The following is a 27,513-nucleotide window of genomic DNA, read 5'->3' on the forward strand; positions in this document are numbered from 1 at the left end:
ATGATAGTTTCTTTTGCTGTGCAGAAGCTCTTTAGTTTAATTAGATCCCATTTATCAATTCTGGCTTTCGTTGCCATTGCTTTTGGTGTTTTAGTCATGAAATCTTTGCCCATGCCTATGTCCTGAATGGTATTGCCTAGGTTTTCTTCTAGGGGTTTTATGGTTTTGGGTCTTACATTTAAGTCTTTAGTCCATCTTGAGTTAATTTTTGTATAAGGGGTAAGGAAGGGGTTCAATTTCAGTTTTCTGCATATGGCTAGCCAGTTTTTCCAACACAATTTATTAAGTAGGGAATCCTTTCCCCATTAGTTTTGTAAGGTTTGTCAAAGACAAACATATGTGTCAAGCACACATATGTTTACTGCAGCACTATTCACAGTAGCGAAGACTTGGAACCAACCCAAATGTCCATCAATGTTAGACTGGATAAAGAAATTGTGGCACATATATACCATGGAATAACTATGCAGCCATGAAAAAGAATGAGTTCATGTCCTTTGGAGGGATATGAATGAAGCTGGAAACCGTCATTCTCAGCAAAGTGACTGAGGAACAGAAAACCAAACACCTCATGTCCTCCCTCATAAGTGGGAGTTGAACAGTGAGAACATATGGGCACAGGGAGGGGAACATCACACACGGGGGCCTGTCAGGGGGTGGGGGGCTAGGGGAGGGATAGCATTAGGATAAATACTTAATGTAGATGATGGGCTGATGGGTGCAGCAAACCACCATGGCACGTGTATACCTATGTAACAAATCTGCACGTTCTGCACATGTACCCCAGAACTTAAAATATAGTAAAAAAATTTAATCTTTTCCCAGACCTTCTCTTATTTCTGCTTTTTTCACCTATTTCTATAATTCATTGATTTTTTTTTGTTCATTGTTTTACTTTTAAAATGCAAATACTTCTGCCTTTGGTAATGTTATACGCTTACCCTCATCTAACAATTTTCTCCATTTTTCAATTTTTTGCTAATACATTTGGGGAGTATTCTAATACTCATTTCAGGTTTTTATCTACAATAGATAAAACACCTCAATATCTGAAGGCCTACATCCTGCAAATATGGCATGTGAGAAATTTTAGAATATATCATGTCTTTTTTTTTTTTTTTTTTTTTTTTGAGGGGGTCTTGCTCTATTGCCCAAGCTGAAGTACAGTGGCACAGTCATAGCTCACTGCAGCCTCCACCTCCTGGGCTTAAGCAATCCTCTCACCTCCATCTCTCAAATAGCTGGGACCACAGGTGTGTGCCACCATGCATGGCTAATTTTTATTTTTTGTAGAGACAGGGTCTCACTAGTTATCCAGGCTGGTCTCAGATTCCTGAGTTCAAGCGATCCACCCACCTTGGCCTCCCAAAGTGCTGGGATTACAGGCATAAACCACCACATCCAGCCCATGTCTATGTTAAGTTGATTATATACAAAGCAGTTTAATGGGTCAATTAAGAGCCCAACCTTTGCATCAGCCTGTCTGGATACAAAGACCTTGTTAGCTATAATTCTGGACAAGTAACCAATCTTTCATTTTCCCCATACATAAACTGGAGAAAAAAAATTCTACCAGTCTCATTTGGTTACTAATAAGCATTAATAAGAATTATTAATTATAAATAAGTATTAATAAGAATTAACATGTCTAAAAGGCTTATAATAGAACCTAGAGCATAGTAAGTGCCATATAATTATTGGCTATTAGTATTTCAATGGTTACATTAACAAAAGTATCTTAGAATAAAGTGTGGAGAAATTTTAAGTACTTTTTGTCTTTTAAAGGTCCAGACTACATAAAGGATTATTTACCCAAAATTCATCAGCACACCTGCTATGTAGGAGAACAGCATCCGGCGTTAGAAAAAACTGGAGATCTCAGATATTTATGGAGGCCTGCCTCAAATAGAAGCTTGCCAGCAAAATATAAACATGAGTACGTTGGTGAAATTGGTTGGGGAGTACCACAGTATAATTTTATCAACAAATCAAGACTGGAGAGTGGCTTCCATATCAAGGTATTGCTCTTAAATTTATGCTTTTCATAGTGTGCTGTTTTCTAACTTGAATTCTTTATGAATTTGCTTCTAAAGGAAATGTCGGGTGCTTGATTTCTCATTGAGACATAAAGAGGTTTGAGTTTTGCAGAAAGACATGTGTGAATAAATGCATGTGCTCCACTCCTGGAGCCCGTTTAATACACCAGGGGAAGGGTATGAGGAAAACGAAGCCATGGATAATGCAAAAGCGTTTGTGTTTGGCTTTGGCATGCATTCTGATTCACATTCAGGCTGAGGCACTGGCACACACTCTTCCCCCATCCTAGCACTGCTTCATGCGTGGGTGGTGCAAAGAAAGAAGCCTGTGCTGGGCATAATCCACAAACCTAACACATGCGTCTCAGATCTTTAAGATTCACTGTACTGATAATGCCTTCGTATCCAGTATTAATAATTCAGGGTATGTTGTCAGAGGGTTTTAGAAACCTTGTCTTATTTCCTTTTGGTTATGTAGACATAGGCATGCGATCATGGTGTCTCCTCTGAAACAGAAGAGTGCACAAGTGGTTTTAGAAGTAAAATCTGAGAATCTGGATATTTTTTTCCAGGCAGGCCTGTGCATTGTTTGAAAATTGAATGTATCAATCATGCAATAACTGTATTTCCTCAAATTCTTAAGTTTCATCTGGTAAAAGTTAACAAAAGGAAAAACCATTTATTATTTTTTAATTTTTTTTTTGAGACAGGGTCTCACTCTGTCGCCTAGGCTGGAGTGCAGTGGCACGATCTTGACTCACTGTAACCCCCACCTCCCGGGTTCAAACGATTCTCCTGCCTCAGCCTCCCAAGTAGCTGGGACTAAAGGCACATGCCATTACACTCAGCTAATTTTTGTATTTTTAGTAGAGATGGGTTTTTGCCATGTTGGCCAGGCTGGTTTTGAACTCCTGATCTCAGGTGATCCATCTGCATCGGCCTCCCAAAGTGCTGGGGTTATAGGCGTGAGCCACCACACCCGGCCAGAAAAACCTTTTTCTGGCCCAAACTGTGGCAGTTCAGGAGGGTGGACGGGAGCACAGTCTTTGAGGTTACACTCTGATTTAGATCTAGCTCTGTGACCTTGGGCAAATCAGTTCACCTCTCTGCATCTTTGTTTGTGCCTCTTCTACATGGCAGTATTCAGAGGCCCACTTCACAGGATCATCTAAATTTCTATCCTAGTTCTGCCACCTACTAGCTGTGTGTGGCCTTGGTTAAGTTCATTTGCCTCTGTGCGTCAGTGTCTTCATTATGAAATCTTAGTTCTAGAATATTTTTTTCTAGGCAGGCCTTTGCATTGTCTTTGCTCAGATAATGGGCTGTTGTAAACAGTGTATAAATGAATATTAGGAAAGCACTAGAAGCAGTAACTAGCATCTATCAAGCCCTATATGCGCTTCATATTGTTATGTTGTGAGGACTAAATATGAGAACCCAACGAATGCACTGGGCGCGATCCTGGCACCAGGCTGACATCCAGATTTTAGCTATTAGTCCTGTTGTGATTGTATTTCATGTAATTCATTAAATTTAGTATAATATTTAATGTAATATGTTTAAATGCCAGGGCCAAGAAAATGCACTGATAAGCAATGTCTCTTATAGTATATTCCAAAGGAGACCAGATTCTGAGTGTGTGACAAGCCGAGTGTAATGAATGCTTAGGTTCTTAAACTGTGTCCTATTCCACTAGGCAATAAAAATGAAAATCCAAAATTTGATTAAATATCAAACTAGCCACGAGCAAGAAGAGTCCAGCCCCAAAGCAAGGCAGCTGGTTTGAATAAAGTCCAGAAATTTTGTTGTCTTGGTGTTTCTCCTTGGGTGATGATGCCCTGCTCTCAGACACAGCCCTCAATCTGTCAGACCATCTTGAGTGTGTATAGCCTCTCTTCCTTCTTTATCTTTAACTGAAGAACCCATTTTTCTGCTCAAATGAACTGCAATCAAGCATTCCTTGGTCTTCAAAGCAAGCTGGGAATCCAAAAGAGATAATAGCCACGAGTTAGCCTTCCAGGAATGTATTTATTCTGTATCTTTAGTTAGTATTTCATGGATTGCTTTTAATCACTGCCCTGCTGGGTAATGGGGTCCTCTTTGTCTCTGAGATTGTGAGCCACACAGTGATTTTCTTCCCCAGCTGTGGCATGCTCAGAAACTGCTTGGAATATACTATAAGGGATGTTGCTTGTCATCTGTGTACTTTCTTAGCCCCGGTATTTTAATAGTAATTGTTTTCAAGGGTCTAGCTGTCTCAGATAACAATCTTGAACAATACCTTAAAGCTCCTTGGACTTAGAGCTTTATAATAGGGGGGAAAAAGACTCACTGAGAATGACCACACATACCAGCATTGAAATTGAAGCATCTATAATTTCCTTAACAGTTAAGATCTAGGTCTTGTCACTGGGTCTACTCATCTCCACCTCTGCATCTAAGGCATACCTCTCTTTCCATCCAAGGCAGATCAAAATCTTTTTTTTTTTTTTGAGACAAGGTCTCACTGTGTCACCCAAGCTGGAGTACAGTGGCATGCTCCCCCTCACTGCAGCCTCCATCTCCTGGGCTCACACAGTCCTCCTACCTCAGCCTTCTGAGTAGCTGAGACTACAGGCACATGCCACCACACCCAGATAATTAACTTTTTTCTTTTTAGTAGAGACAAGGTTTATGTTGCCCGGGCTGGTCTCAAACTCCTGAGCTCAAGTGATCCTCTTGCCTCGGCCTCCCAATGTGCTGGGATTACAGGTGTGAGCCACCGTGCCCAGCTCACAGTATCATTTTTGGAGTGTAGACTCAGACTTTGATTCCTTATTGACCCTGGGCTTCAGGCAGCTACTTCTAAAAAACCAGACGTGGTGCATGAATTGACACTTGAGCCGATACATACACATACACTCCATGCATTCAAACATACTCCTAATTACAAAGACTATACAAGAGTGGTGGCATTAACCCAGGGCCCTCCTCACAAGGGAACTAGTAAAGCTCTCAGTGTAGTGTCACTTTGAGAAATGCCCCAATCCACTTCCTATTCATTCTCCACTTTATCTGTCCATAGACCCTTTCCATATCTCTTGCTTTTCCTTGTCCCATAATAATCCAAATCAAAATGGTCACTTCCTGTTTTAGTCTAACTGCAGAGACTCCTCAGTGTCTCTCATGGCAATTGCTCAGAGCTTGGATTTTAAGCAAAACTTTCATCTCCTGGATTTTTATAGCTCTAACAGCTGCTCTGCCTAATTTACTGCTCCAGGTTTATATAAGACTGGTGGTTAAGGACGCTCAGGCACCTCCAATAGAGTCTTGGTAAAATGCCTGGAGCCGCTGCCTCCTACCGGGGAATGGTCTCTCCTATTTGGGGCACTGGGAGGGGTTCTGCAGATCATCTGGCTTTTTGCAGGAAGATAATAACTTCCATGCTGAGTGACACCTGAAAAGCTTCCCCCACGTTGTGGAGGTCACAGTAAAAAACGCAAGATTGAGTTTCTCTTCTGGATTTTTTAATGTTTAGTTATTTCCTACTGACTTTTACATGGGTTACTATGCAATAATCATAAATGTATGTATAAACAAGGACAGACCATTACTTTTATCATCTCGGATTTAAGAGCAGCACATTCTTTAAAAAAATGGATTTGTTCTCTATCAAACTATATATGTTCTTTCTGCAAGAATATATGGAGACAATTGAAACAGTTTATTTGGTTTCAATCTCATGCTAAACTGAGGAACTTTTCTAACTGCTGCTTAGTTGGTTGTGTCTCCTCTCCACTGGCCTTTCTTTAACCCCAACCTCAATGGAGTCTGCTGGCTTCCTAATGTCCATTTTCTGCACCTGTGCTCTGACCTTGTGACAAAATGATTTAAGTCATTTGGTTTTCTCACAGAAACAATGTTACACTGGACATGATGACTAACTTTTCACGGGTGTGATCCCAAAGAAAATATTAAATCAATTAATCATATAACCAATATATTACGTATTTTTAAAAAACTATATGAGGTAATAAGGAGAATCATGGGAACTCACCAACATATTTATATGTAATATGAGGTAACAAAAAACAAAATTTTGAGGCTTTGAAATCTCTGCCTCGTTTTTAACTGTCACAAGTTCTGCTGTCATGAAATAGAGCTTCTTTGTGACGGTTTTATGGACATTTGAACAGCCTTCTGATGAAATGTTGAATTTCTTGATGGCTATGGAATAAACTGATATGAGGTTGGTTTATTAGACATTTTGCTCACTGTGAATTTATTTATAGAAGGTAAACATAAAAAGAGCTACAATTGATTGTTTAATAAGAAGGGTACTGTAATGATTTTACAGCTGAGGAAACTGAGGTATCAACAGGCGAGGTTCCTTGCCTGAGGCCACACAGCTAGTAAATGATAGAGCCAGGATTTCAACCCAGGCCATGTGAAATCAAGGACTCAGAGGAATACAGGATGTAGGAAATGCAGTGATAGACAATGAGATCAGAACATTAGATTGGAGCCACTTTATAACGTACACAGTTGTGTGATTTTCCTCTAAGGCAGGGTCAGGCTGGGGTCAAACCTACTTGCTTTCTCTTATAAGGTATGCGTTTGTTTCTTCATGGTTCCATTGTCTCCTAGGGTCCCACTTTGCGTCATTTGCACACAATATACTTCATTTACAATATCAAAATAAATAGTAGAGGCTGGGCATGGTGGCTTATGCCTATAATCCCAGCATTTTGGGAGGCTGAGGCGGATGGATTATTTGAGGACAAGAGTTCAAGACCAGCCTGGCCAACATGGTGAAACCCTGTCTCAACTAAAATACAAAAATTAGCTGAGCGTGGTGGCAGGCGCCTGTAATCCCAGCTACTTGGGAGGGTGAGGCAGGAGAATCGCTTGAACCTGGGAAGTGGAGGTTGCAGTGAGCCAAGATTGCACCACTGCATTCCAGCCTGTTGCCCAGGCTGGAATTTTGAGACCTTCTCAAAAATAAATAAATAAATAAAATAATAAAAAGTAGAGATGATACCACCCACATATTTGACATAAGACTACATTGATAGTAGTTGTTTTGAATTTGTATTTTGTCAGCACTTTATTGCCTTTCAAAACATATCAAATACAATCATTGGCATTACGGGGGAAAACCAAGAGAGTGAGTTCTCACCAGGCCAAACCCTCTTTCCTTGCACTAACTCCATGCAGTCTTCCAAGCTCCTACACAACAGTGTCCTCCAGTGTTTTCAGATTCATCTGGGGAAAATGTATTGCCAGCATGGAGTTGATAAGTCTGTAGACCACCAAAATACATATTTCAGAATTTCTGCATTTTTATCGCCAAATTCTCATTTACCTTGGGGTTCATCTAGAGCAATCATAAAAAGAGCCACCAGTTTTGAGTCTCATTAAAATTCCTAATCTCCAGATGTTGTTAGTAGAGACAATTTTAGAAACATAATAAAGCTTCCATTTTCAACTAAGTTATAAACGCAAAATAGAAAATAGCTTTTCTAAAATTAGGCGTGTCTTTGGAGGTTCTTTTTTTTTTTTTTTTTTTTTTTTTTTTTTGCTGTTCTTTCCAGATGAGTGTGTGTTTAGTTCTCACTTTTTACTTTCTAGTTATTTGCATCCTAACAGTTTGTGGTTTAACATAAAAATAATTACATTAGCACCTTTCATCCTTAAGGGCTGTATAAAGTAAGATGTCTTATGATACCACCAGAAGGCTTTAGTGAGAGAGTACCACATGCTGACCATCTGTGAAGCGGAAGAAACATTTTTCTTTCACCCTCCTTTTTCTTGAAAATAATATATTAACCTCCTTATATGCAGATGTTACATTTTCTCCATTTTACGAAGCTTTGCTTTATAGGATTCTCAAATACATTGAAGGAAACAATTTCCTTATAAAATTTTACTTATATCTAAATTTCCAGAAAATAAATTTTATGTTTGATGCTTCCTTTTCCTAACAGACCATGGAAACATCAAGGGAGGCGTGTATCACTGATGTGTACTCTCTGTACTGTGTTCAAAGCAGTTCCACAAAGAGGAATGAGTTTGCAATGGGAAGCCTGTCTGTTGGTAGCCAGCGATGCTGCCACATTCCCGTGGGCATCCCAGCCCCAATTACCTGGCCTCTCAACTAAACACAGGGCTTCCTCTCTCTTTTAGAGGTGACTTTCTAGAAAATTCTTGGCAAATTGGAAAACAAAAGTCCTAATTGTCACATCATTTGTTAGGATGTGAACATTTAGGGGAAAAAGGGAAATAAAAAGAACTCAAAGTAATGTAAAGCTTTGTAGATAATTTTATCCCTTAATTTAGGCAGGCTAAAAATACATTGTGGTAGTTACGAATTCTTGTTAAGGCTTGACACAATATCTGGAGTATGTGTCTAAATGTAAATATCACCTTTAAAAAAATTAAGCTCCTTAAAGTTAGTAATTAAGCATATGTCTTAGATTTTTCAACAAATGTTATTTGATGATAGTGACATACAAAGCTAAGAAAAGATGCTATAACTTAGAATAGGTGCTAGTAAAAGTGTGGTGTGACTCCATAGCTAGGCTGTTAAGTATATTGTCAAAGAATTCTGAAACTTGTGTGTGAGCCAATATCCCAAGCACAGGTGGATCAAATACCAGGACATCTGTTTTCTAAATCGGGCATTAATCCTGTCTTTTTAAGATCACTGGAGGAAATTCTTAAATCATTGTAAATTTATGACTGTAGTTTTCCCTATTATTCATATACAACACTCCCAGGGTATCTCAGCTATGTTGACAAAAATGCATAGCATGCATAGCAAATGATACCAGAAATGTGGAGATTTCTTTTCCCAGGATTAAATCTGGGAAACCAAGGAACTTTAATTGGGGAAATTTAGGAATAGTTCATTAAATATAGGGGGCCCCCCACTACATGGTCTCAGCTCTGTGTTTGGGCATGAAGAAATGGCACTGAAAATATATGCTATAGGAATCCACTATGACCACCCACTTGGGAAGAATTCATAGGAAAGTTTCTTTGTGGAAGTTTAGTGCGATTATTGTCAGTAATTGTACTACACAGTCCTAGCCACATTCCAATGGCTTTAAGCAATTTGAGGTCTGAGATCTGTTGTATGTGTCTTTGTATTGACAACATCAATCCCAGCCCCGACCCACCATCTTCTAGTGCTTATCATGGGGTAAATGATTATCAGTAAATGATGAGAAATGGAGACTGGAATCTATTCTATTCTCATGCAGTGTCTTTGTTGAGAGACCAAGTTGCAGATAAAGAGTAATGAATTTTTAAGTGTGTATTAGGTTGGCAATTAGTCCACTCCCAGCTTATTCAATAAAATCGTTCAAAACTATCTACCTTTTTTTTAAAATGGAAACTTAAGGAAACTGGGCACAGTCTCCTTCATATCAAATCTCATGTTCACAATGCTTGTTTTACAACCTATGGTTGTAGAGCTAATTGGACAATTAACTTGGGAGCATACTTTCTGACCTTAGAATTAACAACAGTGGCAAGCACATTAGAAAACTCCAAGGGTGAGTACAGTTGCAAAATAGGCCCTTGATGGTATTTCAGAAACTCTGCACTGAGCACACATAGTGATTTGGAAGCACTTGTATAGCTTTCTGTTGCTTGAATAGTCCACTCAGACTTCAGAACCTGCTAGGAATCATCAGCCAGCTCTAGGTAAAGGGCTGATATCAGAATGGCTGGTCATTCATTACAAATCATAACAATTCCTGAGAAGATTAATTCTAGTCTTTAAAAAAAAATCCTGGTGTATTTTGAATTATAGAATGAAATAAGGAAAATATTTATCTCCTTGGAGGGATACTGGGAGAAAATAACAAAATTTACCTTTGTTGTTGTTGTTTTATTTTATTTTTTGTTTCCACCAACAGCATTGAAAAATATGCCTTTTCTCTAAGAATTAGTGAGGCAATTAGCATTCATTTTGCTTCTCAGGGCAAATCTATGTTTGTGGCCTGATAGGCTTTGGCTTTGTGTCCCCATCCAAATCTCATCTAGAATTGTAATTCCCTATAATCCCCATCAGTCGAGGAAAGGACCTGGTGGGAGAAAATTGGATTGTGGGGGTGGTTTCTCCCATGATGTTCTCCTGATGGTGAGTTCTCACGAGATCTGATGGTTTGATGAGGGGCTTCCCTCTTCCCTCTCTCTTGCCTGCCACCATGTAAGACATGCCTGCTTCCTTTTCCACCATGATTGTAAGTTTCCTGAGGCCTCCCCAGCCAGGTGGAACTGAGGATCAATTAAACTTCTTTCCTTTACAAATTACTCAGTCTCAGGGAGTATTTTCATAGCAGTGTGAAAATGGACTAATATGACTGTAAAGAAAATCAAATGTGGCTTTCAAGCTAAAATAGCCAGTTGAAGAATTTTTTATATTCTCCCTTTTCTACCCTTCCATGCTAGTCCAAATGCCAGTTTTTATAATGCCTCAGTTTTCCCACCTATGAAATGGGAATATATTGGTTTTCTGTTGCATAACAAATTACCACAAATTTAGCAGCTTAAATCAATACTCATTTATTGGCTCACAGTTCTGTAGGTCAGAAATCCAGGGATGGCATGACTGGGCTCTCCACTCAGATCTCCCAAAGATGAAGGTGTTAACTATGGCTGTGAAGTCATCTGAGGCTGGAGCTCTCTTCCAAGTTCATATGGTTATGGAAGATTTCAGTTCCTCGTGGTTGTAGAGCTGAAGTTGTACTTCTGTTTCTTTGCTGATTGTCAGCCAGGGGCCATTCTCAACATTCAGAGGCCACCCAGGCACCTCACTCCATGACCCCTCCACATCTTTTTTTTTTTTTTTTTTTGAGATGGAGTCTTGCTCTGTTGCCCAGGCTGGAGTGCAGTGGCGCAATCTCGGCTCACCGCAAGCTCCACCTCCTGGGTTCAGCCATTCTCCTGCCTCAGCCTCCCAAGTAGCTGGGACTACAGGTGCCTGCCACCATGCCCGGCTAATTTTTTATATTTTCAGTAGAGCTGGGGTTTCACCATGTCAGCCAGGATGGTCTCAATCTCATGACCTCGTGATCTGCCCGCCTTGGCCTCCCAAAGTACTGGGATTACAGGCGTGAGCCACTGCAACCAGCTGACCCCTCCACATCTTTAAAGCCAGCTGTGGAGAGTCTCCCTCCTGTCAAATCCCTCTCATGCTTCAAATCCCCTTTGCCAAGAAGAGCCTAGGTCTTTTTAAGAGCTCTCCTGATTAGCTTAGGCCCACTGAGAATAATCTCCCTTTTTTCAAGTCAGCTGATTTGGGACTTTAATTACATCTGCAAAATCCTTCACAGTAGCACCTAGATTTGTATTCTGAGAGAATACCTGAATTCTGAGTTGAATACCTGAGAGAACGTGTGTATACCGGGGGTGAGAATCTTGGGTGCTTTTTTAGAATTCTGCCTACTGGCTGGGAACAGTAACTCACACCTGTAATCCCAGCACTTTGGGAGGCTAAGGCAGGTGGATAGCTTGAGCTCAGGAATTTGAGACCAGCCTGGGCAACATGGCAAGACCCTCTCACTACTAGCTGGGCATGGTGGTGGGCACCTGTGGTCGCAGTTACTGAGGAGGCTGAGGTGGGAGGATTGCTTGAACTTAGGAGGCAGAGGCTGCAGTGAGCCGAGGTTGTGCCACTGCACTCTAGCCTGGGTGACAGAGTGAGACCCTGTCTCCAAAAATAAATAAATAAAAAATCTACCTATCCACAGGATAACACTAATACCTTAGAGTACTATTAAATGGATTGAGACATGTGTAAAGCACTTAGCATACTCAACAAATGGGATTTAATATTAATGTCTCTATATAGTATATTTTCCTGCCTGCATGGATTTTTAAATTATAGTGTTATAAGCACACTAGAAACATGAGAGACTATGTTGCTCATTATTTGGATACTCCCCAGAAAGCAGAGATAACTGGGGTCACAGTGAACAAACTCACAGAACCCAATGTTTAGTCTGTTGCTGAAAGTTGATGAATTAATTCAGATTATTTAAAAACTACAGTTAAGAGAGACCAGGATATCATTAATGTTGGTACTCTAGGCCATCTATAATGTGGCATAAAATGAAGTATGTATGGGTCTCTGCATTGAACATTTTTTTTTTCCTTTAACAAGAGAAATGCATCACAGAATCCATGCCTTAAACACCAACATTTTTCAGAAAGAATTGTTTTGTTTCTACTCATGCTCTGAATGTAAAATGAATATTTCAAATGCTCCATTCATGCAGAGGTCTTTATGTCCCCTTCCTCCCTGTAATAGTTCCAGTCTAGAATAGGCAACATTATGCAATTTGGTGACCCTGCTGCAACCATGGAAATGTTTCTCACAGACTGTGGGAAGAAAGACACCTAAGAGGTTAACAGTAATATTTTGCAAATTGAGGCAAATGAAGGAAAAAATACATTAGCATAAGAAAAGATAGCTGTAGGGAATTTTCCACTCAAATGTTTGGTACTAAGAGCTCTATGTTACCAAGGAGGAGGCTACAGAAGAAAACCCTTAGTGTCTATGCATTCTCGAACTACATTGCCATTGTATTCGTCCTACGGGTGAGAAAGACCTCATAGTTATAGAGATGGAAAATTGTTCTTTCTAGTAAGAAAAGTAAAAATTGGATATACTAAGAAAAGCATCTTGGATGATGGCAGCAAAGCAAGAGGATTCCTCAGGAACAGTCCCCAAAAGACTTCCTAAATGTATCAGGACTAGACTAGAGTTTAGAGATTAAAAGCAAAAGTCTTAAGCAACGATTTAAATTTTTAACTAGAATGTGCCCCAAATGTCTACAATTAATTTAACTCAAATTTAACAGTTTTTACTCATTTTAGAAATTGCATAACTCATGGTATGTGAATGTAGTTAGCAGGTATTTCCCTTTTGTTAATACGTAGACTTATTTGAAGATTGTTCTGTAGGAAATATCCAAATTGGAGTTGTAATTATTTTTGTTAAAAACATTTAAAATAAGTGTAAAAGGTTCTCACTGATTTAAGATAGAAAATATACTAATTGTTATCCATTTCTATGAAGATATTGAATTAGTTTTGAAACTAATCTTTACTCTTAGGAATGATTTGCCAGTAAAAAAAAAAAATGATTTATCTGAGTCTGAATTTTATTAGGTTTAACACTACAGCAAGCATAGATGTCCAAATAAATCATGATGCATTTCATTAATAAATTAAGATAGAGAAGAACCAGCTTATTTTAGATAACAGATTGTTTATAGGGACTGATATCTATAGGAGGAATGGAAAAAAAGATGTGTTATTTTGTTTCTGAGAAAGGTCTTCCCCAATTAAGAAGATGCAATTTTGGGTTATTAAAGATAAGAATAGCATAAAACTAAAGATCATCCAAGTCCTGCAAAATTTGTCCAGAAGCTGATAATAAAATTACTTATAAGTCAACGGATAAGGTCAATTTTCAGGGAATCCTGTCAGGAATCAATTGAGAAAAAAACTGTCCCATGATCTTTCCATTATGTGCAGATTATTTTCAAAGTTTCTGTGGAATAGTGACCTTGTTTATCTTGTGCCTTCCTTTATTTATTCAACTGATGTGTGAACATTGAAGAGATTAAGGTTTCAGGTCTTTATCCCTGAGAAGATGACACAAATAAATGAATTTGCCTTCTCAAGCACAAAAAACTCTGTGGTAGTCAATAAGGAAAGTTATTCTAAACTGAAGCTTGAGGGAAAAGGAAGAGGAGAGAAGAGAATTTAAAAAGTACCAAGTAACGTCATTCCTTTAATGCTGACATTTTTATAATAGGATTTTGCCACTTTTTGAGATGTTATGAATATTGCATCCCATACTAATGTAAGTAAAAAATGCATCCACAACTGAAGTGAAATACTTTTTGATAATTCATGTCATGGTTTCTCAATCCTAGTATAGAAACCTGAGAAATGATTATAGACCAAGATGCTTTTCAATATAAATTTGACACTTTTACTCCCCATACTTATTTACAAGATGTGCCATCCATCTGACAGTTCCTGGAGAAGAGGAGTCAGTATATAGCAGTCTTTCATTCAGTAATAACAGATCATTTCCATGCACATGGGAGGGGGTGGGAATTACTTTTTAATCTAAGAACCCCTCTAAGCCACCAAATACATTATCAATACTCTGAATTATCCCTTGTGAAAGGAGTTTTCAAATCTACACTTTACCACAGTCTGTCTATAATCCAGCTCTTTTGTACGTTATTGCGACCACATTTTTTTGATTCTGTAAGGAGAAAGCAAAGTGAAAAGAGGTAACCTGTTTGAGTCTAATGACAACAGTAGTTTAGAATGTTCGCTTATTTAGATATAGAATCATAAAGATGGAAAGCAGCTTAGTGATTACGCATCACACTCTTCTTGCTACCCAACACCCTTCCTTTCAAAAAGGGAAAGTAAAGCACACAGGGTCTTGTTTATTTTACTTCTTGTACTTTTTTCCTCTCTGTTCAGGAATCAAAAGATTGTCTTCTTCTCTGATCTTCTTTTAACTGAATTTAACATTTCCTATTTCATTTCCCAACCTGACTTCCTTTTTGACTAGAAATATGGATACTTAGACCTGCCACCTATTTACTCTGGAATTATGGTACATTAATTTTCTTCCTTTTACAGTATGAAGAACTAAGTCAAGCTTCTCTTGATTCAATAACCCACAGATATCAAAACCCATGGTAAGCAAATAGGAATATATTTTTGATTAATTAGTGTGTTTCTTTCCTAAACTGGTAACAGGATTCATTTTTTAAAAACTTGTAAGTATATTACCACTTTCTTTTTATTTCATATATGTTTTTTGTAAATTTGTGAATTTTTATTTCTAATAAAAACAGTAAATCTTAACTATCTGCTAAATTTTAATTAAGGGGAGGAAAGGAAAAAAGTAAGCAGAGTTAGAACGAAAAACTGTTAGAATATAGTAAGGAAAAAGAGAAGCCAGTCAGAAGCTATTAAGAATGGCAACTGGATTAGTAGATTAGCTTTAACTTTATAAATATCTCTGTGGAAGAAACAACAATATTAATTTTTTTTCAGATAAAAAACTCATTTCATGCTGTTGGCCTGGAAACCATCATAATGGGTAATCTTGGTTAATAACCATAATCTTACTAAAGTCACATAATGGCTTCAATTCACATTATCTTATGGCAGCTTCTGACCCAAATGAAACATGGGTAGCTCACGGCATGTTAAATTACAGGAAACAAGCAAAAGCTGACTTGTCATGTAGGTATAACATACGATTCAGATTCCTAAGAGGGAAAAGATCAATCAGCATTGCTCTCACAAGACTGCAGATTGAATATTGTCTTTGTTATAGCTTTTTGGAGGTGAGGATTTCTGGGGCTTATTTTACTTCACTTTTAATTGTTGAAGGATTTAGCTATTAGCATATGCAAAATCACTGGATTTTATTAGCCCTGAGGTGGCTATACAATACCAACATAAACTGCATCAAATAGAGAAAAGATTTCAAACCCCATGTCAAAAGCCTATTAGTTATTTCAGAACAAAAAAGTACCTTAGTGGGCAATTCCTATAACTTATTAAGCAGGTACCATATTTAAAGCCACAAAGACACAGGTATACTTTAAAGCATGAATAACACATATTCTCATTAAAATATTCTACTTCATTTGTTTAGATAGCATTGCAGACATCCACTGCAATTACCTTATCAAATATTTCCAAGCAAAGAAAAACATTAAAGACCAATGAAACTTCAAGCATTGGTGATAAAAGCATGAAAATGTGCTGCATTTATTTAAACATTAAAAACTTGTTGGAGGGTATCTGAGAAACATCAAAGCCCTGAGCATGTTCTTTGAATGAAAGAATGTTGGCTATATTCATTTTTAGGGAATATGCTGTGGGTTGAACTGAGTCATGAGGATGTAGAATAGTTATGAAAGAGACCTTGTATTTAGGAGATTGCAGATTCAACTAGGAAATTGGGCGTATACATGAAGAAAAATAACAAAATTACTTTGCAAATACTGAAAGCTAAATTAATAATGAAGATAATAACTAGAAAATTATAGCCAGAATTTTTTTTTAATTAACTGTATTGACAACCCCCTGGACTCATCTATAATTCCTGACTTGGGTCCTATTTAACTAGTCAGATACCAATAACCTGAATACTGCTTCCTTTGTGAGACTATAAGCACCTACCCTGTTTCAAAGCCCTTGCTAGCAGGATACTTTTGAATAGGGCCCTGACTCAGACAGGCTCGGGTGTGCCCTGCCCCTTTGCATTCTCTAAGGTGGCCTGAGAGCCATCTTTTTCCTGGGTAAAGGTTAGTGCTGAGTCTCCCAACCAGTTTTCATGTTTTGTTCTTTTCAGTCAACAGCATTCACTCAATATGTTCAGCATCTTCTGGGTTCAAAGCACTGTTAGATTCTGTGGCCATCATGGTGAACCAGCCAGCCTCAATATATGCCCTTCTTGGAACTTGTATTCTAGGGAAGGAGACAGACATTGAAGCAACAACATGGCTTTTTAAAAATAATGTATTGGCTGGACACAGTGGCTCATGCCTGTAATCCTAGCACTTAGGGAGGCCCAGTGAGGCAGGAGGATCGATTGAGGACAGGAGTTTGAGTCTAGCCTTTGCAACATGATGAAATTCCATCTCTACAAATAATAAAAAAAAAACTAACTGGACATGGTGGCTGTGCCTGTCTCAGCTATTCAGGAGCCTGAAGTGGGAGGATGGCTTGAGCCCAGGAGTTTAAGACCAGCCTGGGCAACACAGAATCCCCATCTCTACAAGAGAAATTTAAAAAATTAGCCAGGAGTGGTGGTGCGCACATGTGGTCCCAGCTACTGAGGAGGCTGAGGTGGGAGGTACACTTGAGCCCAGGAGGTCGAGGCTGCAGTGAGCCTTGATCATGCCAGTACACTCCAGCCTTGGCAACAGAGCCCCTTCTCCAAAAATATAAAATAAATAACAAACCATACTGTTTCTCAAACTTAAAAGCAAATGTTTTAAATTACCAATATAATCCATGCTTATGGCAACAAATCAAACAATATAGAGGTATATTGAGAAAAAGTTAATATCTGACCCAAATCCATCCAGTTTCTGATAAAATAGTTCATTATAAAAGAATATTTATAGGATGTAAAGAGAAAGTTTTCCCAGGGCACCTACCTGGACTGAGGGTCAGATAAGTGTTTACTGAGGGAAGTGATTATTAAGCTGATGTTGAAAAGATAGGTGAGGCTGGGCGCGGTGGCTCACGCCTGTAATCCCAGAACTTTGGGAGGCCAAGGCGGGTGATTGCTTGAGGTCAGGAGTTCAAGACCAGCCTGGCAACATGGTGAAGCCCTGTCTGTACTAATAGTACAAAAATTAGCCAGGCGTAGTGGTGGGCACCTGTAATCCCAGCTACTCGGGAGGCTGAGGCAAGAGAATCACTTGAACCCGGGAGGCGGAGGTTGCAGTGAGCTGAGATGGTGTCACTGTACCCCAGCCTGGGCAACAGAGAAACTGTGTCTCAAAAAGGTAGGTGAGTACAAGATCATTCCCGGCAGAGAGAACAGCGTGAGCCAGGCCCTGAGGTGGGAAAGAGTAATCAAATTACAACCTGTGCTGCCAGACTGTATTGAAAGCAATAGGGAGAGTGGTGAGATGAGGATCAGATTTTGTAGAACCTTGCGATCTGGGTTAGAGAATTTGGATTTTAATAAATACAAGAACAAAGAAAATTCATTAGAAGATTTAAAATAGAAAGCAAACTGATCCTAATTGTTAAGATCATTCTGGAATGTTGGAATGTTACATGGAGAATGGAGAAGGGATTGGAAGGTGATAAGAACAGCTATAGAAAGATCAGCCAGGGCCAGGCTTGGTGGCTTGCACCTGTAATCCCACCTACTGGGGAAGCTGAGGCAGGAGAATCACTTGAACCCGGGAGGTGGAGGTTGCGGTGAACCGAGATCACACCACTGTACTCCAGCCTGGGCAACAGAGCGAGACTCCATCTCAAGAATAAATAAATAAATAAATAAGAAAGATCAACCAGGAGACGATTTCATTTTTACAGGCCCATCTTGAGTTTTCAGTGGGCTTTGCAAACAAGCCAAAACAAATGTGATTATGGAGATCTGGGGCCAGGAGGGGAAAGTTCAGTTGAGCTTTTAAAGAAAGGTGGGCTTTAAGTAAATGGAGAAAAGAGGAGACCATGTTCGTTATAATGATGGGAAGTAAAGCATGTGTGTACAGCAATCTGATGAAGCAGATTTAACATTATCTTAATTTTACAGGTGAAGAAATTGTCAGAGATGATGTCACATGACCAGGGGCACAGAGCTCATATCCTGTTGATCTGGGTTGGGATCTGGACTTGGACATTTTATTTATTTATCTTTTTGAGACAGAGTTTTGCTCTGTTGTCCAGGCTGGAGTGCAATGGCGCAATCTCCTCTCACTGCAGCCTCTGCCTCCCAGGTTCAAGCCATTCTCCTGCCTCAACCTCCCAAATAACTGGGACTATAGGCCTACACCATCATGCCCACCTAATTATTGTATTTTCAGTAGAGATAGGGTTTCACCATATTGGCCAGGCTGGTTCCTCAAACTCCTGACTTCAGGTGATCCACCTGCTTGGCCTCCCAAAGTGCTGGGATTACAGGTGTGAGCCACCACGCCCAGCTTGAGCTTGGACATTTTAAAAGAGCTCTACAAACGATTGTGATGTGTTGCCAGGGCTGAGAACCACTAGTGACAACTGAGAAATGAAGGGAATTGAGCCTTGTGGGATGCCCACACTGAGGGCAAGATAAATGGGAGCCACCGAAGAAGAAAAGGAGCCTTAGAGGTCAATTCCTATAGAAGGTTATAGCAGCCGGTGAAGAATTTTGAAAGGAAGAGTTTAATGCAAAGAAACAGAGAAATCAAGGAAAACACGGCAGACAAATGTTTAGAGGTGATCAGTGGCCTCAGAAAAAGCAGTGTAGGAAAAGTAGGATGCTTTGAGTCAGTGTAACTCGTGCTGAGGAATGTTTGTCTATTGACATAATGCAGGCGATAGTCCACTCTGTTTATGACATGAGAAATTCAGTTAGAGCACAATTACAGGATTTCCTCTGTTCGAAGGCATATTTTTTACATTTTAATATTCTTGAAGTCAGGATGAGTTTTATAATAGTTTTTTGTAAATGCAGTGGTCAAATGTAGTCCCTTTTTTTGGCCTCCCGTGTAAAACTGTATTAAATTAATGGCCGCACGCAGTGGCTCAGGCCGGGCATGGTGGCTCACACCTGTAATCCCAGCATTTTGGGAGGCCAAGGCAGGCAGATCACCTGAAGTCAGGAGTTTGAGACTAGCCTGGCCAAAGTAGTGAAATCCCATCTCTACTAAAAACACACAAAAATTAGCCAGGCATGTTTGTGCGTGACTGCAATCCCAGGTACTTGGGAGACTGAGGCAGGAGAATCACTTGAACCCAAGAGGTGGAGGCTGCAGTGAGCTGAGATCATGGAACTGCACTCCAGCCTGGGTGACAGAGTAAGACTCTGTCTCAAAAAAAAAAAAAAAAAAAAAAAGTTGTGTTATACAATTAATTGTATCTTAAAGACTGATAAAGATGTAGGTTAGCAAATATGAAATGATGACTTGCTATGTGCTAAGTGCTCAGAATTTAAAAATTTGTTCGAAGAGCCCTTACGCTTAGGTTGCTCACAGAATTTTCAAGGCAGATAGATGTGACAAACGATTTCAGCACAAGGTTCACTGATGAAGAGACAGTGCAGTTATTGGGTGTAGGTTAACTCGTTTTTGTTGTGTGCGTGTGTCTGTGTGTGTGTGTGTTTTAAATCTTTATTTTGATTTTTTTTAAATTAAAGGAAATGTACTCTTGTTTTAAATATCCCAAGTTTCTCTAGATATGTGACCTGATGATTCATTTGTTTTCATACGATCCCTTCTGTTTGCAATTGGGGATTTCCCTATATATACCTACAGTATTTCTAATTTCAACAAGCAGAATAAAAAGCATAGGGAGGAAATAGAGGAATGTTTATAGTCCAATTAAGAGAGGTCATAAGAGAATGTATTGGTAAATGACAAATTTGCAGGACTTTTGTTTTTTCTCTAAGAGGTGAGTGGATTCTGCAGGAGCTACTCACCATTACTGAAGAGCCCACCCTATCTTCTAGGCCTTTAATAAATAATATGAAGGCTAACTTCAGAAATGCCTCTGTTTTTCTTTTCTAATGAGAGCAAACTTTCTTGTGTGATAATCTTTTTTTCTAGATGTTTCTAAGTCATTCAACTTGAGAAAAACTATTTTCAGAGATAGGACTTCTTTAGCTCTTTGGAATACAACTTCTTATTTTGGTAGTTGTAATTATTGTGTTATTAAACTGCTGGCCATGAGATTGGTCTCAAAGTCAGTGGGTTTCTCTAAGGCTACATTGATTTAAAGGCAAACAAGTTTGGAAAGGGACAGTGTTCTTGTAGTTCCTTTGTATTAGTCTGTTTTCACACTGCTGATAAAGACATACTTGAGCCTGGGAAGAAGAAGAGGTTTAATTGGACTTACAGTTCCACATGACTGGGGAGGCCTGAGAATCATGGTGGGAGGAGATGGTACTTCTTACATGGTACCAGCAAGAGAAAATGAGGAAGATGAAAAAGTGGAAACCCCCGATAAAACCATCAGATCTTGTGAGACTTATTCACTACCACGAGAACAGTATGGGGGAAACTGCCCCCTGTGATTCAAATGATCTCCCACCAGGCCCCACCCACAACACATGGGAATTATGGGTGTACACTTCAAGATGAAATTTGGGTGGGGACATGGAGCCAAACCATATCATTCTGCCCCTGGCCCCTCCAAATATCATATCCTCACATTTCAAAACCAATCATGCCTTCTTAACAGTCCCCAAAGTCTTAACTCATTTCAGCATTAACCCAAAAGTCCATAGTCCAAAGTTTCATCTGAGACAAGGCAAGTCCCTTCTGACTATGAGCCTGTAAAATCTAAAGCAAGCTAGTTACTTCCTCGACACAATGTGAGTACAGGTATTGTAAATACAGCTAGCTGTTCAAATGGGAGAAATTGGTCAAAACAAAGAGGTTACAGGGCCCAAACAAGTCCAAAATCCAGTGGAGCAGTCAAATTATAAAGCTCCAAAATGATCTCCTTCGACTCCAGGTCTTACATCCAGGTCACACTGATGTAAGAGGTGGGTTCCCATGGTCTTGGGTAGCTCCATCCCTGTGGCTTTGCAGGGTACAGTCTTCCTCTCAACTGCTTTCACAGGCTGGCATTGAGTGTGGCTTTTCCAGGCAAGTGGTGCAAGCTGTCAGTGGATTTACCATTCTGGGGTCTGGAGGACAATGGCCCTCTCCTCACAGCTCCACTAGGCAGTGCCCCAGTAGGGACTCTGTAGGGGCTCTGGCCCCACATTTCCATTTCACACTTTCCTAATAGTTTTTCCAGGAGGCACCCCAGCCCTGCAGAAAACTGCCTGAGCATCCAGGAGTTTCCATGCATCTTCTGAAACCTAGGCGGAAGTACACATTCTTGACTTACGTGTACTCACAGGCTCAACACCACGTGGAAGCTGCCAAGGCTTGGGGCTTGCACCTTCTGAAGCCACGGCCCAAATTCTGTGTTGGCCCCTTTCATCCATGGCTGGAGCAGCTGGGACACAAGGCATCAAGTCCCTAGGCTGCACACAGCACAGGGACCCTTGACCCAGCCCATGAAACGACTTTCTCCTAAGTCTCTGGCCTGTGATGGGAGGGGCTGTCATGAAGACCTCTGATATGCCCTGGAGACATTTTCTCCATTGTTTTGGGGATTAACATTCTGTTCCTTGTTACTTATGCAAATTTCTACTGCCAGCTTGAATTTCTTGTCAGAAAATGGGTTCTTCTTTTCTATCACATTGTCAGGCTGCAAATTTTCTGAACTTTTATGCTCAGTTTCCCTTATAAAACTGAATACTTTTAGCAGCACCCAAGTCACATCTTGAATGCTTTGCTGCTTAGAAATTTCTTCCACCAGATACCCTAAATCATCTCAAGTTCAAAGATCCACAAATCTCTAGGGCAGGGGCAAAATGTCACTAGTCTCTTTGCTGAAACCTAACAAGAGTCATCTTTGTTCCAGTTCCCAACAAGTTCCTCATCTCCATCTGAGACCATCTCAGCCTGGACCTTATTGTCCATACTGCTATCAGGCTTCTGGTCAAAGCCATTCAAGTCTCTAGGAAGTTCCAAACTTTCTCACATTTTCCTGTTGTCTTCTAAGGCCTCCAAACTGTTCCAACCTCTGCCTGTTACCCAGTTCCAAAGTTGCTTCCACATTTTTGGGTATTTTTTCAGCAACACCCCACTCCTGGTACCAATTTACTGTATTAGTCCATTTTCATGCTGCTATAAAGACATACTTGAGACTGGGAAGAAAAGGAGGCTTAATTGGACTTACAGTTCCACATGGCTGGGGAGGTGGTCTTACATGGTGGTGGCAACAGAGAATGAGAAAGATGCAGAAGTGGAAACCCCTGATAAAACCATATCTTGTGAGACTTATTGACTACCACAAGAACAGTATGGGGGAAACCACCTCCATGATTCAAATAATCTCCCACTGGGTCCCTCCCACAACATGTGGGAATTATGGGAGTACAATTCAAGATGAGATTTGGGTGGGGACACAGCCAAACCATATCATCTTTCCACTCATGATTTCATAAACTTTTTTTCAAGTCATGTTCTTTTCAAATAAAAAGCAAGGAGTACTGATTTATTGGTAAGTTTTACTTCCTTTCACAGTGTGTTAATTTTCCTTACCTCAGAGACAGTGGATCAGCAAACATGAAATACCTAAATACAAATCCTTAAAGTTAAAATATCAAACCAGCAATCCCAAATTACCCAAAAAGTAGAAATAGTGTGTTGTCTGCTGTACAAAGTAAATAGATTCTGGATTTCCCTGCCATTTTACAGGTCAGAAAGAGGAATTTAGACAAAGTGCTTTTGGAAAGACTAGTCTAAGATTTTCCCCCTTTTTCTTCACCCCACATCTGTAGTGAGAATCTATGGAAAACTACTCAAGATTCTGAAATCACTGAGCAATCTGAACTTTCATCCATCCCTGACATATTTCAGCTAGTCACCTAGTTAGGGAAAGCATTTCACTGCAATAGGAACTCACACATGGGAACTTGGTTCCTCAGACACCGTTTCCCACTAATTTGACATTCTCTGCAGGTTTAACTCCTCAAATATTTCCTATTCTTTTCTGTATGCATTTTTTTTTTTGTGCGTGTCCTCTTTGTTCTACTTGAAATAACTTTTAAACTTTCTCATAAAGCACTCTCCCGCATCTATTTCTTTGACTTATTCATGAAATAGGGGAATTTAACATTCATTCTTCATTTGATAATTAAATCTGTGTACTGCTTAATGAGGAGCTGCATATACAAAGGTGATCCCATAAGGTTATAATACTATATTGTTTACCTTTTCTATGTTTGGATATGTTTAGATATACAAATACTTACCACTGTGTTACAATTGTCTACAGTATTCAGCACAGTAACCTGCTGTACAGGTGTGTAGCTTAGGAGCAATAGGTTATACCAAATAGCCTAGGTGTGTCGTGGGCTATGCCATCCAGGTTTGTGTAAGTACACTCTATGATGTGCACACAGTGACGAAATCGCCTACCGGCACATTTCTCAGGACATGTCCCGTTAAGCGATGCGTGACTGCATTTAGTACTCACATACTAGGTGGTAGGCACTACAGCAAAGCATTTATGAAACAAAGATAAATAAAAGTCTGGCACCTACCATCAAGAAGCTTGTAACAGGAGAAATAAAAACAGGATCTAAAACTGGCAGTTTAACGTGACAGGATACGGTGGAATGGGAAGCAGTGTGCTGTGGCTGCTCACAGTAGGAAACATCTCCAGCTCGCTGGAAGCCCCAAAACATAAGCTTGAACACGTTTTCTCCTTTGTGAGCCCTTTAACATTCCCACAGACCCTCCGTTCAGTCTCCATTTTGCTAGTTTTTGAGATGGAGTCTCTCTCTGTCTACCAGGCTGGAGTGCAATAGAGGCTCACTGAAACCTCCGCCTCCCGGGTGCAAGCGATTCTCCTGCCTCAGCCTCCCCAGTAGCTGCGATTACAGGTGCCCACCACCACGCCCGGCTAATTTTTGTGTTTTTAGTAGAGATGGGATTTCACCATGTTGGCCAGACTAGTCTCGAACTCCTGACCTCAGGTTATCCACCTGCCTCGGTCTCCCAAAGTGCTAGGATTACAGGTGTGAACCACCATGCCCAGCCTCCGTCTCCATTTTGAAGACAGACCGACTCAACTCCATTGCGGATGGGTCTCCCCCTGAGATTGTGCAGCAGGCAGTGTTTTGCTTTCCCTTTCCCTTGCATTGAACATGGTGCTTGGCATAAATGGGCACTTGATATAATTTGCTGAATTGTGTATAAAAGACAAGTCCTGGTCTATATTGTATGCCTAGCAGCTCAAATGACTGGTTTAGGTTTGAGAAGCTGAATGAGTTCAAGTGATGAGGACTTCCTTAGAGGAAATTTAAGCCAGGCATAGAAGGAACATTTTCGGGAAACCTCTAGCTATCTCCATGAGTGAATTTTTCAATATGTGCAAATCAAAGACTTGAGATGATTAAATCAATGGAATCACAGTCAAACACCATTCTAGAAAGAAATGATGACATGCCTCTGATCTAATGTCACAAAGATGCCTGTTCACCAACTGGGGGTGCCTGATAAATTTGCCACTTACTTGCTGATTTATGGATTTATCTTAAGGAACACTGCAAGTTCCTGTGGACTGTCATTATTGGTGGATGGGGTTGGGGGTCAAGAGGCTGCAAATCCCAAGGTAAGGACAGCCAAAGCGGTTGTCAGCCATGAAGACCAGAGAGACATGGATTTTAAAGGACTAGAATTAACTACAACCTCCCCCAGCTTTTCATTTGCTTGAAAGTCACAGAAACACAGCTCTTTTCAATATTGCCTCTCCTAGTTTTTTTTTTTTCTTTTTTTTTTTGCTTTGTAATAGAAGCTAGATCGTATATAACTGATCCGCATTCTTGTGGTCTGTCTGCTCATCATCTTAGACTTCATTAGTTAGCACCCACATTCAACAGGCATGCAGCATGACTGAGTTGAAACAGCACTGAATTGAGAATCAAGAAAATTGGAATTCACTAGGAATTTATCCTTCCCAAGTAAGTAATAAAGGAGATGTACAAAGGTTTTGCTGGAAGGAAGCCTAACAATATGCGAGCAGGAATAAAAAGTCAGAAATCACTTAATATCCTGCAAATAGGGAATTCTAATCAGTCATGAAGCAGTATCTATATGCTAATTAAGTACAATGACTTTGAAGACAGACTTCCTGAATTTAAGTCCAAGCTTCACCACCTCTTAGCTATGACACCTTGGACAAGTTATTTAAACTATGCCTCAGTTTTCCAATCTGTAAAATGCAGAATCTACTTCACTGGACTGTTGTATAGACAGTGTTGTTAAACATACAGACTTAGAACAGCATTTGGTACATACAAAGGGCTTAATAAATAGTATGACCATATAATTTATCACCTAAGACAGGACACTTTTGAAAGTGAAAGAGGAAGCTAATCAATGAGTCACCAGGACAACAGGATAAACGGAAACTATCCTGAACAAAGCAGGCCAGTCTATTAATAAATACTATGTATTAAACAAATATAGTACACTGAAATAATGAAGCAAATGTATTAAAATTCATATTAGCTAAAAATGATCAGGATAAAGATTCAGTATGGTCTAGAAATTGTATACTATATAGGTAAGTTAATCCTTCAAAAGTAGAACAAAAAGCCTAAGATGGAAAAGAAGAGAAATAAGAGATCAGTTAAAATGTATAATATCTAATAAAAGATTCAGAAAAAAGAGAAAACAGAAGGAAATAATACAAGAAAATTTATCAGAAGAGAATAATAAATTTCCAGATTGAAAGTTTCCATTAATGGTGGGGCACGGTGGCTCTTGCCTGTAATTCTAGAACTTTGGGAAGCCATGCAGTTGAATTACTTGAGCCCAGGAGTTCAACACCAGCCTGGGAAACATGGTGAGATCCATCTCTACAAAAAGTACAAAAATTAGCTGGGCATGGTGGCACATAACTGTAGTCCCAGCTACTTGAGAGGCTGAGGTGGGAGGATCACTTGAGTTTGGGAGATCGAAGCTGCCGTGAGCCAAACATCCCACTGCCCTCCAGCCTGTGTGACAGAGCAAGACTCTGTCTTAAAAAAAAAAAAAAAAAGTCTCAGCAAATGTGAATTGAAACAAAACAAAATTACATACAGGCATGTCATTGTGAAACCTCATAATACCAGAATGAAAAGACAACTCTAAAGCCTTCAAGAGGAAAATTAGGATATTCACAGAGGATCAGGGATCAATATGGTATCACACTTCTTGACACAATGCTGGACTTTAGAAGACACTGTGGCAATGACTTCCATAGTTGATAGAAGATGACTTTTAACCTAGAATTTTATACCCAGCCAATGAGCAAGTAGGAAGGTAGGAAAAAAGAAATGTTCAGGCATTTATGTACTCAAAAAATGTACCTCCAAGCTTCCCCCCCCCCCCCCCAAGAGGCAGCTGAAGAATGTTATCTAGCAGGACAAGGAGGTAAAACAAAAAGGAGTCCCATCCAGGAACCAAGGTACCCAACAAAGGTGACGGGCAAAGGGAATTCCTGAGACAGTGTTAAAGGACTAGGAATGTGGCTGTGCAGGAGCCTAGGGAACTTTCAATTCAGATAGGAAAAAGCGAAGTGGGGGATTCAGAAGGAGCTTTATCGAGTAGAAGTATTGGGTTAAATACAGTATTAGAACCAAATGGGCTAAAAGTGGTTGCTTTGGGGGAAGAAAACATTGGAGCAGGGAGCAGGGCGAGAAGGGGAGTAACTTTTTAATAAGCATTTTCGTGTTATTTACATGTATTATCTACATGTATCTAAATTATTTCATTAAAATGGAGAAAAAGCACTCTATTATGTACATGTAAAAGTTCTATTTGGTAAAAATGAAAATTATTTTTACTTAAATAATGATTAAAAAATTGATTTCCTTGTTTTCTTTGACCTCTTTCTGGATATTTTATTAGATATTACACATTTTAATCTCTTATTTTCTTATTCCTTTTGTCTTTTCCATCTCTTGGACTTTTTGTTCTACTTTTGAAGGGTTAACTCATCAATATAGTATAAAATTTCCTTACTGAATCTTTATACTGATCATTTTTAGCTAACTGTGAATTTTAATAGATATATTTGCTTCATTATTTCAGTGGCACTATCAACTTATTATGGGAGAAATAGCAATAGTCAACAGGAATGTTAGTAGTTAGGGCTC

At 39.6% G+C, this 27,513-nt stretch overlaps 1 protein-coding gene across 2 annotated transcripts in view; it reads left to right on the plus strand.

Moving 5' to 3' along the window:
• SPMIP2 (sperm microtubule inner protein 2) overlaps nucleotides 1–27,513 on the plus strand; it is a 132,677-nt gene that overhangs the window by 51,233 nt on the left and 53,931 nt on the right. For both annotated transcript variants that reach the window (XM_011752878.3, XM_071092885.1), the window contains exons 2-3: nucleotides 1,786–2,018; nucleotides 14,703–14,761. In XM_011752878.3, the coding sequence (XP_011751180.2) occupies nucleotides 1,786–2,018; nucleotides 14,703–14,761 (292 nt within the window). The remainder of the gene's footprint in view (nucleotides 1–1,785; nucleotides 2,019–14,702; nucleotides 14,762–27,513) is intronic.

This window comes from Macaca nemestrina, chromosome 3 (assembly GCF_043159975.1).
Source record: "Macaca nemestrina isolate mMacNem1 chromosome 3, mMacNem.hap1, whole genome shotgun sequence".
Taxonomy (NCBI): domain Eukaryota; kingdom Metazoa; phylum Chordata; class Mammalia; order Primates; family Cercopithecidae; genus Macaca; species Macaca nemestrina.